Here is a 12,311-nt window from a genome sequence, read left to right as displayed (position 1 = left end):
TTAATATTCAGAATAAAACTATACCTCATGATAAAAAAATACACGTGAACACACTCCAATTCCGCAATCGTACCTGATGACCTCAGAGTGGGCGAACTCTATCTTGTTGCTGAGGCTCCTGGCTGCCGTGATGCCACCTCCCATCATGCCCTGCTGCTGCTGCATGGCCAGTTCGATATCCGTCCTGCGGCCCCCCTCTGACGGCGAGGGAGAGGGGGGGACGGGAGGCGAGGAGACAGGGGAGGGGTTGAGGGGGAGGTAGGGCGACAGGGCCGTGGACTCGGCCTTCTGGGAGGCCAGCAGCGCCGACACCGCCTCCGAACTCTCCCGGTGCACCGTGGCCTGGGCGTCCTCCGTGATGTCGATCACACCGCTGCCGTGGAGGTGGGACGACGACGGCGTCTGGGATCGGGATGAGGCTAAAAAGAAATGATGGATAATGAGTGTTGGAAAACACATACCTTTATGTACATGTTAAACTTAATAGATTCTTGAACAATGCAGCACCAACAAATATATACATATTTCACAGAAAATATAGTAATGTGGACCAGTGTTGGATGTTAATATTACTTAATATTCTTACTTTTCCCAGTAATGAGTCTTTCAATACTCTTTCAATTTCAGTAATAATATTACAGTTACCATTCAGAAAAATAAGTCATTCGTTTTGTTATCACCTCTGTAAATACCGGATTTGTTGGATTATCAAACAAATAAATAAATAAATGAATAAATAAAAAAATACAACAACTAACATTACATCCCACCTACATCCCCTGGTTCCCTTTCCTCATAATTAGTTGTCATCCTCTCACACTGAGCTGCTTTGATGAGAAATGGTAGAAAAGTTGACTTTCTCTGAGTGGAAGTATTCCCACTACTTTGATGAAAAATGGTAGGTCTATCCAGCAAAAGGACAAGAACATCAATGTTGTTTGGTTTTCTGATCCTTCACAGGAGAGGAAACTGACTTATCTTGAATTCTGAAGGTAAGAGAGAACACAATTGCCAATTTTGGAGGTGTCCCCCTTACAAACTGTTAACTAGTCATGGTAAGGGAGCTTGCGTACCTTTAGGATCCCTCAGAGCTATGCCGGTGGGAAGAACCAAACCGGACAAGTCTAGGCTAAAGGGTCAGACGAAGCATAGTCTAGTAAATCTCCTCATCATGGAGCCTATGCAAGTACAATGATCTACGACCACTGCGGAAAACAAGTGGAAACAGTAGCTCGGGCTACTCCCCCACTCAACTGTCAAGAAAATTATTACTGAAACCGAGACCATGGATACTCAAACTCAAAAAAACACCTTGAACCAAGCAGACTGCCCCTATAGAGGGTGTATGAAATCCTTGGCCCAAACCTTGGGAGGGGAAGGGGGGAGGGCCCATTGCAGACTACCAAGAAAAAGAGGTATTCTACCAACAATTACGAACTGTAATCCATGAGGTACCAAAGAGAGACCCATATAGTGATGGGAGACATGAATGCCAAGGTTGGTAATGACTGCAACAACTGGAAAGGGATCAGGGGGTCCGAGGAACTGGGACAGATGAATGAGAACGGTCTTCTATAAGCAGACTTCTGTGCCTGCAATGAACTTGTGATCAGAGGAAGTACAGTATCTTCCCACACAAACCCACCAATAAAACCACAAGGATTTCGCCGGACCCCATTCCGGATCACATTACAATAACAAGGAAGTGGAGGAGAGTTCTTCTAGATGTCAGAGTTAAGAGAGGAGCAGACATAGATCCTGATCACCACCCTCTGATAGGACAGCTCCAAATGAAGTTGGTAGTAAAGAAGAATGCTGGAAACAGGGTGCAGAGGCGCTTTGGAATAGGCCAGGAATGGGCAATATCTCTACATAACAGATTCCAAGCTTTGGCAGAGGGAGTAAGCATCGACGAGAAGTGGCCAAGATGCGAGAATGGCATTACAACCACCTGCAAAGAAGTCTTAGGGTTCAGAGACAGCAAAACAAAAGACTGGATTTCAGATGAGACTTGGAGGAATATAGAAGGAAGGAGAGAAATCAAACTCAAATTGAACAGAATGAAAAATGACACCAAGAAAGCAGACCTTCACCGGGACTATCAACAACAGAACAGAGCAGTCAGGAAGCAATGCATGAGGGACAAGAAAGCATTCGCTGAACAACTTGTAAATGAGGCAGAGACAGCAGCCAAATGGAACACCAAAGAGCTGCACAAAATAACCACACAACTAGCTGGGAAGAACAAGAGCCAAAGCCATCCAATCAGAGTCAAAAAGGGAAACCACTACATGAAAGATCAGCAACAACTGGAGCACTGGAGAGAATACTTCAGATATTCTTAACAAACCCATAGCAGAAACAAGCCCAGATGTCATAGAAGCTGATCAAGACCTAAACATCAATTGTGGCAAGATATCCAAGGAGGAGATCAAATGATCCATGAAAAAAAGACGGGCAAGGCACCTGGAGGTGACAACCTTCCACCTGATGTCTTAGAAGTGGACATAAATGCCACCACAGATGTCCTACATAGTCTTCTTAATGATATCTGGTCCCAAGAGGGGGTACCCACAGAATGGAAGACGGGCCTTGTTGTCACAATCCCTAAGAAAGGCAACTTCAGTGAATGCAAGAACTGGAGAGGCATCACGCTTCCCTCTATTCCCAGCAAAATCCTTTGCCGAATCATTCTAGATAGGATACAGAGTGCACTAGATGAGAAGCTCAGGAAAGAACAAGCTGGTTTCAGACCACATCGCAGGTCTCAGAATAACTGTTGAACAGTGCATCGAATGGCAATCACCCGTTCATCAATTTTGTAGATTTTGAAAAAGCATTTGATAGACTAGACAGAAACACCTTCTGGAGGTTAATGCGACACTATGGGATTCCATCCAAGTTCGTCAATGTGATAGAGAGACTACAGGAAAATAGTAACAACTAGGCCTCAGGATCAACATGGGTAAAACAAAGGTCACTAGAATAAACTCTAGCTCATCTAGAGCAATAACCATAGGGGGAGAACCAGTTGAAGATGTGTTGGACTTTGTGTATCTGGGGAGAAACATCAGCACAGGTAGAGCGTAAAAGGATGATGAACTTCGCATTGGCAAGGCGACACATGCTTTCCACCTAACACTGAACACTAAGATCTGTATCTTCAACACTTCAAATCTGTTCTTCTCTATGGCTGTGAAACCTGGAAAACAACACACAATTTCATCAGCAAAGCACAGGTCTTTATCAACAATAGCCTCAGATATTTTTAAGGATTTGTCGGTCCAAAAAATAACAAATGAAGAACTGTGGAAAAAATCGAAACAAGAGCCCATGGACACAATCATCAGAAGGTGAATTGGTCATACACTGAGAAAAGAACGGGCACACATCACTAGACAAGCACTGGACCACAACCCACAAGGCAAGAGGAAGAAAGGAAGGCCAAAAAACAACTGGAAGCACTCCACAATGCAAGAGCTGGTGAAAGTAGGGATCTCCTAGCAAAAGGCTAAGACTGGAGCCCAGAAGAGGACGAAGAGCTATGGTTGAAGTTCTATGCTCCCTAGAGGGCCAAGAGGATTAAGTAAAATTCTGGAGGTGTAATGGAAAAGTAATATAAGGCCTAGTGTAAAAAATACATATATAAAAAATGTACAAATGTGCTGGTCATTTGTACATTACACAACACTGAGGTAGGTGTACACATGCACCCGTCAATCTGTATATTTACTGACAGCGTGGTACATGTATACATGAACCGGTCAGTTTGTACATTTACATTGTATACATGCACAACGCTGCATTTACATTTTATGTGTAGCCTCTCTATATGTGGATATATTGACTGTACCTTTCACAGTGCTCTTGCTGCTCTCCATAATGCAGCCTTGGACGGTGTCGGTCATCAGGGGCACCTGTTGCCGTGGAGATCGGGTGATCTGCGTTACCGCCACCAGTTCCTCTTCCTCCTTCGTTATCGTCGTGCCCGTTTCCTTGACGACGCCCTTCTTGCTGTCCTCCCCCGCTTGAAGCTCCGCCCAAGGGGACATCCGACCGATGAGAGGCGTGGAATCGTCGAGTTTGGCGCCCTGCATCAGCGTCACCGGCTTCTCGTCTTCCTCCATTTTAGAAACGGCGCTCGGCTTCAGCTCACTGCTGCGAGTCTTCAGCTCGTTCTCAGAATTGGGCTCCGAAGAGGAGGAGGACGAGGAGGACGAGGAGGAGGACGAGGATGACGAGGAAGAAGAGGAGCATGAGGAGTGGGCGGTCCTCTTGTTGTGCGGGTTTTCTGAGTCACTGCTCTCTGATAGGTCGGACGTCATGTCTGTCTTCAGCCTTTTTAGCCCCGCCTTTTTCTCATCTTCCTCGGCCTTCCTGCGTTTGTTCACCACCTGCTTGGCCTTTGATTTGGAGTCTGGATGGAGGGATAAAAAAATGAAATGAGAGGGAGCGAAGCATTCATTTTTGGAGACCCACATGTGTGCTTTAGTGGAGTAGCTTGATCACTACTAGGTCTCATATACAGTATATGGTTGGTGTGGTGCAGGCAACAACAAGTATGTATGACTGTCCTCACCTCTCCCCGTGGCCTCCTCTCTCCTCTCCTTGTCCTCCTCGGGGACGCTGCTGTCCGATCCTTTTCTCCTGGACGAGCGAGAGCTGCGCTGCTCCCTCTGCTCCCGCCCACCGCTTCCAGGCGAGTGGTGCAACTGGCTGGCTGGTTGCTGGCCCTGCTGCGATTGGCTCTGCTGCTGGGAGGCCGACGTCCCCTGGGAGCCTTTTGGGGCGGGGCCCGATGAGGTCATGACGGGACGGGGGCTGTTGGCCTGGGCTCGTGTGTAGTGACCCTGCAAAAATAAGAAGCATGTACACGTACACACACACACGCACACAGATAGAAGCATACAATAAAGCATGCATAAAATCACATACAGACACACACAGCAAGGACGACACAGGTCAGTGATGGTAACTGGCAGAATGAAAGTGTGTGATTGGTTTGAGTCAGTTCAGTCAACATTCAGAGGATAAAGTACAAAACCCATGTATTAATGGATCTCCACATCAAAAGATCACTACTTTTATCCAAACAGTATCATGAGTGTATACATTCTTAGCATGGGTGGTTCCACAGAAAAGTTAACCCTAGCAGTGTTAGTGCTATGATTGAGCTATGCAGGACTAGTAAGGCTGGATTTCACACTACATTTTGGGTATTGGCCAATCAAATCAAAGCAAAACAATGGCTCTGTATCAAACCAGCTCCTGACTGGCTGTCTGTTACACTAGCTCTACACAAAACCCCAACCTAAATGGTACTAAATCTGCTCAGTCTTGCTGGGTTCACACAAAACAAAAACTAAGAGAGATTTTCTGTTAAACTTCATTAGCGGTTGGTTGTAATGTTGTGGATCTTGGAATGTAAAGAGTAACTAAACCCCATACCCAAATCTGTGGTGAAGCCTGATATCTAATGGTGAAAAGTAGGGTACTGAACTGGCCATCTGCTATTGGCTGATCTTTGGTACCAGGTGATGTCACCACCTGTTGTACTCTGTAGAAGGTGACATCACCTGATACCCAGGACCAGCCAATAGCAGATGGTGATTTCAGTACTTTTCACCATTAGATGTCAGGCTTCACTACAGATTTGGGCTAGGGGTTTAGTTACTCTTGAATGCCAACTGAATGTTGACCAAATTGTCCTATTAAGATCTACTGAAAGGGTTGAAACCCCACCATCAATAAGAAAATGATTTGGGACTATCTGAATTGTGTATGAATTGACAGGATTCACTGAGTAAAGAATATTGAATACACCACCACATCCACAAATGACTCAACAACTGAAAACACTCAAACTCCAACTGGATAACCATGACTGTCATCGCAACAAGAGGCTTTTACTTGTTAACGCAGCTTAAAAGAAGAGTTCCTATGGCATGTTGTACTGTATGTGAACCAGCTATTCGATCAGAGAGTTGTATTCACACGTCTTTTCAAAGAACTTACAGCTAGAGGATTGTTGCTGTTCGGTCATGCTGCAAAAGACAGCTGCATTTCTACACATTTCTACAGAGTGCTTGTCTAGAAATCACTGAGGCAATCTGTCACAGTAGAAGATTATTTATTTGGGTCTCACACTATAATAATTTTTTCCTGCTTTATTCTCAATAAAGTCTGATCTGCGGTAATGAATACATATTCCTGGGGACACAAATGTGGAAGGGTGACTGTTCATGTCAAAGTGAAAATGCTGGAAAGAGAAACTGTACCAAAGTGGAATATCGCTTTAAAGGTAGGGGGTTATACAGACCAGAGCAAAGTAGTAAGTGGATATGTTTTAAATAACTGAAGACATGAGGAGTGCTTGAATTAATCACTAATTAATTATTAAGTACCTGAGTGTTGCCAGTGGTCCCGCTGGGTCTCCCTCCCGCCGTCTTTAATGTGTCAAGAAACAAGAAAAACAACAGAATGAAATAAAAAAAATAAAAAAATAAAAAAATTGGGAAAAGGAGAGATTCTGTTAATGACTGCGGGACCAGCGATGATTGGCTGACCGGTTAACGGATTGACTGACTAACCAATGAGCTCCTTCCACATGCCATTTTGCATCCCTGACTGAGCAAAAACAAATCCTCACTGGGGAGGGACGTTACAGTATCCGCAAACACCCACTGAGTCGCGCTGTGCCGTCGCGTGAAAGGAGCCCATTGGTCTACAACATTACAATGCGTGTGTGTGTGTGTTGAGTTTGGCGGTAAAGCAAACTAAAAAAGCACATAGGAACTTTACTTTAAAGCTAGCTCTATTAACACAGAGTGGAAGCAGAAAGAATGAGACAGCAGACATGGGTCAAACAGCCAAGACTTCACCGTGAGGAAGAAGTCAGATTTAAACAAGACTGAAAAAGGGTAAAATATTGGATATCTGGAATTCTTTGAAATAAGACTTGGGAAGGATTGGAGAAGCTATGTTGACCAATGTCTCTGGGACAGACAGATAAACAGACAGAGACGAGGTGAGGACAATGCGGAGGTAAAGTGAATGGATGAGCAGTCGACAACACACAGCACAGATACAATAGCAACACAGCAACTAAGGCCACACACTGGCTGCAATTGGCTCCGAGTGTGTGTGTGTGTGTGTGTGTGTGTGTGTGTGTGTGTGTGTGTGTGTGTGTGTGTGTGTACTCACGTGGGCAGTGTTGTTGTTCTGGCTGGATCGGGACCTTCTCCTGGAGGTGATGCCGATATTTTCTCCTTTGAGGAGGGAGTGAACCACGTCGTCCAGAAACGTCATCTGGACCATAGACGGGTCCACATTCTGAGGCTCTAGCACCTGAACACACACCGCATACACTTTACACCATGTTAACCATAGCATTTAGACTTCCTGTACACCTGGTATTAAAGGTGCTACGTGTAGCATTTTAGCATATATAAATCATTACCACAGACATTAGTACAAATAATGATGTCTAAAAATGCCACATGTAGCACCACTAAAATGCGATCTACATCTGGATATGCTATCTGTATATTGAACAATCCATTCACCTAGCATTTATACCTGGTATGTATATGCATTCTTGTTCTAGTCTGTGTTCTGCCCACACTGTAAACCAATCTCATTTTTTGCATGTGTGTGAGTGTGTGTGTGCGTGTGTGTGTGTGTGTGTGTGTGCGTACCTGGTCATTCATAACGACCATGTTTCGACTAAAAAGGTCGTGGTGTGTAATGATGCCAGTGAACCACTGGGTGGCCGAGTCTTGTCTGTACACCCGCACACGGTAGCCATTCAACGAATAGGGACCTGGATGGGGTGAGAGACATGCAGAGAGACAGAGCGATTGGGGGAGGGGGAGGGGGTGGGGGTGGGTGGGGGGGGGGGGGGGGGGGGACAAAGAAAGTGAGCAAATGAGTGAAAAAGAGAAAAGCAGAGTAGGTGTATACACTAAATCCACTAAAGAGTTTCATTTCAAAATAAGATTTATATATTAAAAAAAAAAAAATCCTAGCAGCACAAAGTTAAAAACATATGGTCCCTTTTAAAGGATAGCAGGGAACTTAAATCCTTAGTTGACAAAATTTTACAGACTGGATCCACTACATTAAAGAATCATTAAATTATGAACTTCAGGGAACTTTTTACAGGGTCATTTTACAAAATTGATATAAATTGATATAGATAGAACTCTTAAATTCCTTATACATGCCAAGCTTATTCCATTCAGGAAGTAAACTCAATGAGCTGACATGGGAACAACTCTCTACAACACAGTAGCAGCCCTACTGAAGGTTCAATTCCCAAACACACAAACAAGAGCTCTGACAAAGTGTTATGGTCCCAGGGCTGCTGCCATAAACGTTTAATGCAGGGTTCTTCTCCAACAATGTAAAAAAAACCTGATCAATTTGCAGCTCCAACTTGTTAAGATTTCCAACCAACCAATGTTAGATCCCATCAAATCAGTCAAGAGCAACATTTGATATTGCTGATGACACAACAAATTACTGTAGGTACTGTAGGTACTGTACTATGAACTTGGAGAATTCTGTATATCAAGTATACAGTACAGTGCATCCGAAAACTTTGGAATCAAGGGGATAGGGAGGGAACACCATGTATTTTTCCTTGTTACACATATTAGTTAGGATGGCTGAGTGGACTGACTGTGCTGTCACACTGTGAGCAACACGATCAACAAGTCACCAGAAGTCCATTCATTTCCTATAGAGCTGAGTAATCGGGGAAACTCAGCAGCCAGATTTCCCTACCGATGTGATTTCACTTCAGTTCTGCCTGGCAAGTGCAAAATGGATGAGAAGTGGATTCCAGCCATTCAAAGCTTCTCAGTTCTCTACAACTTTTACTTGGAAGAGTACAGGAATGTCTCAAAAGCGACTTAATTTGCATTTGCTGGCCAGCTATGTTAACTTATCCAAAAAATGTAACGTTATGAAAGTCAGACGAGCAGGTTTTGATACTCGGCCGGTTTCCCTGTGTGTCCGGACTTTTCCAGACGCTGTATAGAGTGGAACAGAGTGCCTCACCTTGCATAAAAATCTCCTGGACCTTCTGGTCTTTGAGCCAGCCCTTCACTTCTTCATGGAGCTGAGGGTTGTCTCTTAATACAGGGCTCTGGCTGTCCACCTCATCCTGGAATACACACATAGAAAATAGTAGGGATTAGTACCAAACACACTGACGCAAACGCATAAAGGCTGATGTGCAGTAGGTAGGAAATGAACGTCAGTCTGTACCAGCCACTTAGGCAGGTAGTCAGTCATCCATCTCTATTTGTTTTGTTCATACAGATCCATAATATAGATTTGTTTATTTGATTATATGGTTAACAAGCTGCTGATGAAAACAGACACAGACATTTTTTTTCTGTCCTTCAGACAAGGTGGAAGATTCTAATGTTTTCAAATGAAACTCATCCAATAAATCAGACTAATACATTCAAAAACTCCCTGCAGAAACATGGTGCAGCACCAATAATTGCAACCCCAGGCTATGTATGAGCTATTTGAGACCGAGTCTGAGGAAAAACACACACACACCTATATCAACACACAGTATGGTTTCAGACCCTGCTGTGTTGTTTGCGATGCCGAGAAACGGAGTGTGTGAAGTGAAAGTGCAGCAGCGGGGTTTCTCTCGTGCAACCAGTGGCAATCAATAGTGCAACACACACACACACACACACAGACAGAGTCTTTCTTGTGATTCTGATACCTAGAGGACAACATTCTCTCTCCTACTCCTCTCTGAAGTTTACTGTGGACAAAACAACGTCTAGTACACATCACACAGCACCTTCTGCCTCAATACACACACACACACACACACACACACACACGCATACACACACACACGCACAGACACGTGAGCGCACACACACACAAACACAGGTTTATATGCAAAAAACATTTAGAATGAAAGCACTGGCCGGAAAACACTTGAGAGGAGAGAGGAACAAATGCTTTTCTTTCTCTGTCTGTGTGTGCGTGCGTGCGTGTGTGTGTGTGCGTGTTTCGTGAAGGTCAAACGGGGTGAGAGAGAGAGAGAGAGAGAGAGGAAGTAGAGTGAAAAAGGCAAAGAATAGAGAGAGAGAAGCAAGAAAAGACTTTTAATGTTGCTTAATGGAACATCTCACCACAAAACAGAGGAGAAAGCAACTAAAATCACTTTCAAAACTGGACAAGACACACACACACACACAGAACAATAACAACATTCACAGTGCCAAGAGAAGTAAGAAAAGGGAGAGAGAGAGAAGGAGAGGCAGGGAGGAGAAAACCAAACCACAGTCACCGCACCCTCAGCAGACATAGCTTATCTGGTGTGTGTGTGTGTGCGTGTGTGTGTGTGTGTGTGTGTGTGTGTGTGTGTGTGTGTGTGTGTGCGCATGTGTGTTGGGTCTATCAGCTCTTCTCTTCACTAACAACCTTGAGGTTGTGTTATGGTTTCTTTAAGGCAAGGCACCACAGATAGGGAAAAAAAAATTCTTTCATCCAATCAGAAATACTATAGACACAAATACAAACACTTTTTGTATTATGACTTATACATTTTTGTTAGATTTAATTTAAAAAATGGATTAATTTGCATGTCAACATTTTTTCCTGTGGCAGAGGTAATTTATGATTTGGAAAAATGTCGTTGAATTATTTTACTCTACCAGCTACTTTGTCCTAGTCCAGTGATTCTCAACATTTTTCATATCAAGGACCCTAATTTATTCCACATTGGAGCCACAGACCCCCATTTGATGAGATTTTGTCTCTCGGACCCAAATCTGAGAATATTTTTATTGTTAGATATGATTTTGTCCAGAATTCCATGACTATCTGTATTGTAGGTAGTGTGATAACAGAGAAACTATGATCAAAATAGTAATTCTTCGACATTCTCTAATTGTGTTTCTTGTAAATGAAATAATGGTGAAGTTTAACACTTTATCAATTTGCTGGGGACCCCCTGGAACCCCCACAAGGACCCCTGGCAGTCCCCGGACCCCACGTTGAGCACCACTGTCTATTCTAAACATCTAGTCGGCTGCTAGTAGTGTGAGAGCACTAATGAACTTGGGGATTTACCGTCCGCTGCGGTTGACAGACAAAGAAGTTAGTTTGGTGCACTGTTGGGAGGAAGTGGACATGAAGACACTTCCTGTCCCCCAGAGGAAGTGAGCGGTCCTGTTTAACGACCGAAGACAAAGTCAAAAGACAGCAGCTTGTAGCAGTCGTCCTCTGTCACCCTTTCATTTCAGTTACTTTGTTGTCATGACAACAAAGTGTCAGAAAATGTCACAAAATGTAAATGTTGAAAAACCAAACAGTTTATCCAATCTTTACATGGAGATGATTCTTTATATGTAATTATATGGAGATGATGACTTATTTGGTTTGAAAACATGTACTGTATAATAGTGCATAATCATCAATATGTATAATAACTGTTAATTATTTGGTGTGAAAACATGTGCCATGTATGTAATCATCAATATCTGTAATAACTATAGCGAGAACAGACTGGTATGTTTCCGTCCCAGCATGCCGCACTTTCATCTGTCATCAGCACCTAAAAAGGCATCCAAATAAACACAGACACACACACGCGCACACACACACTTTAAAGCGCGTGCGTGTGTGCACACACACATACAGAGCCTCCTTCATGAAGGGCAGAGTGGATGCAGTGTTCCTTGCTCCAACTCTATCCATCCATCAATTTAACAACAATGTCTGCCTGGGACTTTCCACACTCTGCCTGTGTGTGTGTGTGTGTGTGTGTGTGTGTGTGGGTGTGTGCACGTGTGTGTTTACAGGAGTGGTTTGAATCTGAAATGCTTTCAGCTTTGCCAAACCTCATGTCAACTCTGACCCAGAAAACGGAAAACAGCCCTGATTCCTACATGCCTTTTTTTCTCCCCTCCTAGCTTGCTTCCCTCTATCCTTCCTCCTTCCATAGATGTGCGTGTACTGAGGACATTTAAAAAATTAAAAAAAAAAGCCTCTGAAACATAATTTAGACCATCATGGGACACTAAAACTGAAACCGAATATTATATGTTGACATTTCTGGACAAAAAGACTCAAAAAAATCGTCCCCATATATCGGTGTAACCCTAATTTCTCCTCACAATACAGCGCTGAGAGAGAGAGAGAGAGAGAGAGAGGGGGAGAGGGAGAGAGAGAAAGAGAGAGAGAGAGAGAGGCCGAGACTCAGCAGGGAAGCAGAACGGCAGACTAGATGAGGTTACGCCTTTCATTTCACCTTCCCATCTGTCTCC

General features: G+C 43.8%; 2 protein-coding genes across 2 annotated transcripts in view; one reads left to right on the top strand and one right to left on the bottom strand.

The window, feature by feature from the left end:
* The window catches only part of exoc6 (exocyst complex component 6), a 458,194-nt gene that overhangs the window by 179,805 nt on the left and 266,078 nt on the right, over positions 1-12,311 (top strand). The window lies entirely within an intron of this gene.
* The window catches only part of jmjd1cb (jumonji domain containing 1Cb), a 130,796-nt gene that overhangs the window by 25,851 nt on the left and 92,634 nt on the right, over positions 1-12,311 (bottom strand). Inside the window, exons 4-10 of the mRNA XM_071904877.2 lie at positions 9,064-9,169; positions 7,698-7,822; positions 7,204-7,347; positions 6,405-6,446; positions 4,580-4,850; positions 3,854-4,417; positions 74-419 (exon numbers count right to left, since the gene is read on the bottom strand). Of these exons, the coding sequence (XP_071760978.1) occupies positions 74-419; positions 3,854-4,417; positions 4,580-4,850; positions 6,405-6,446; positions 7,204-7,347; positions 7,698-7,822; positions 9,064-9,169 (1,598 nt within the window). The remainder of the gene's footprint in view (positions 1-73; positions 420-3,853; positions 4,418-4,579; positions 4,851-6,404; positions 6,447-7,203; positions 7,348-7,697; positions 7,823-9,063; positions 9,170-12,311) is intronic.

The sequence above is a fragment of the Centroberyx gerrardi genome, chromosome 20 (assembly GCF_048128805.1).
Source record: "Centroberyx gerrardi isolate f3 chromosome 20, fCenGer3.hap1.cur.20231027, whole genome shotgun sequence".
NCBI lineage: Eukaryota > Metazoa > Chordata > Actinopteri > Beryciformes > Berycidae > Centroberyx > Centroberyx gerrardi.
Note: the sequence above shows the minus strand (reverse complement) of the source record. Positions and strands in the feature narration are given on the sequence as shown.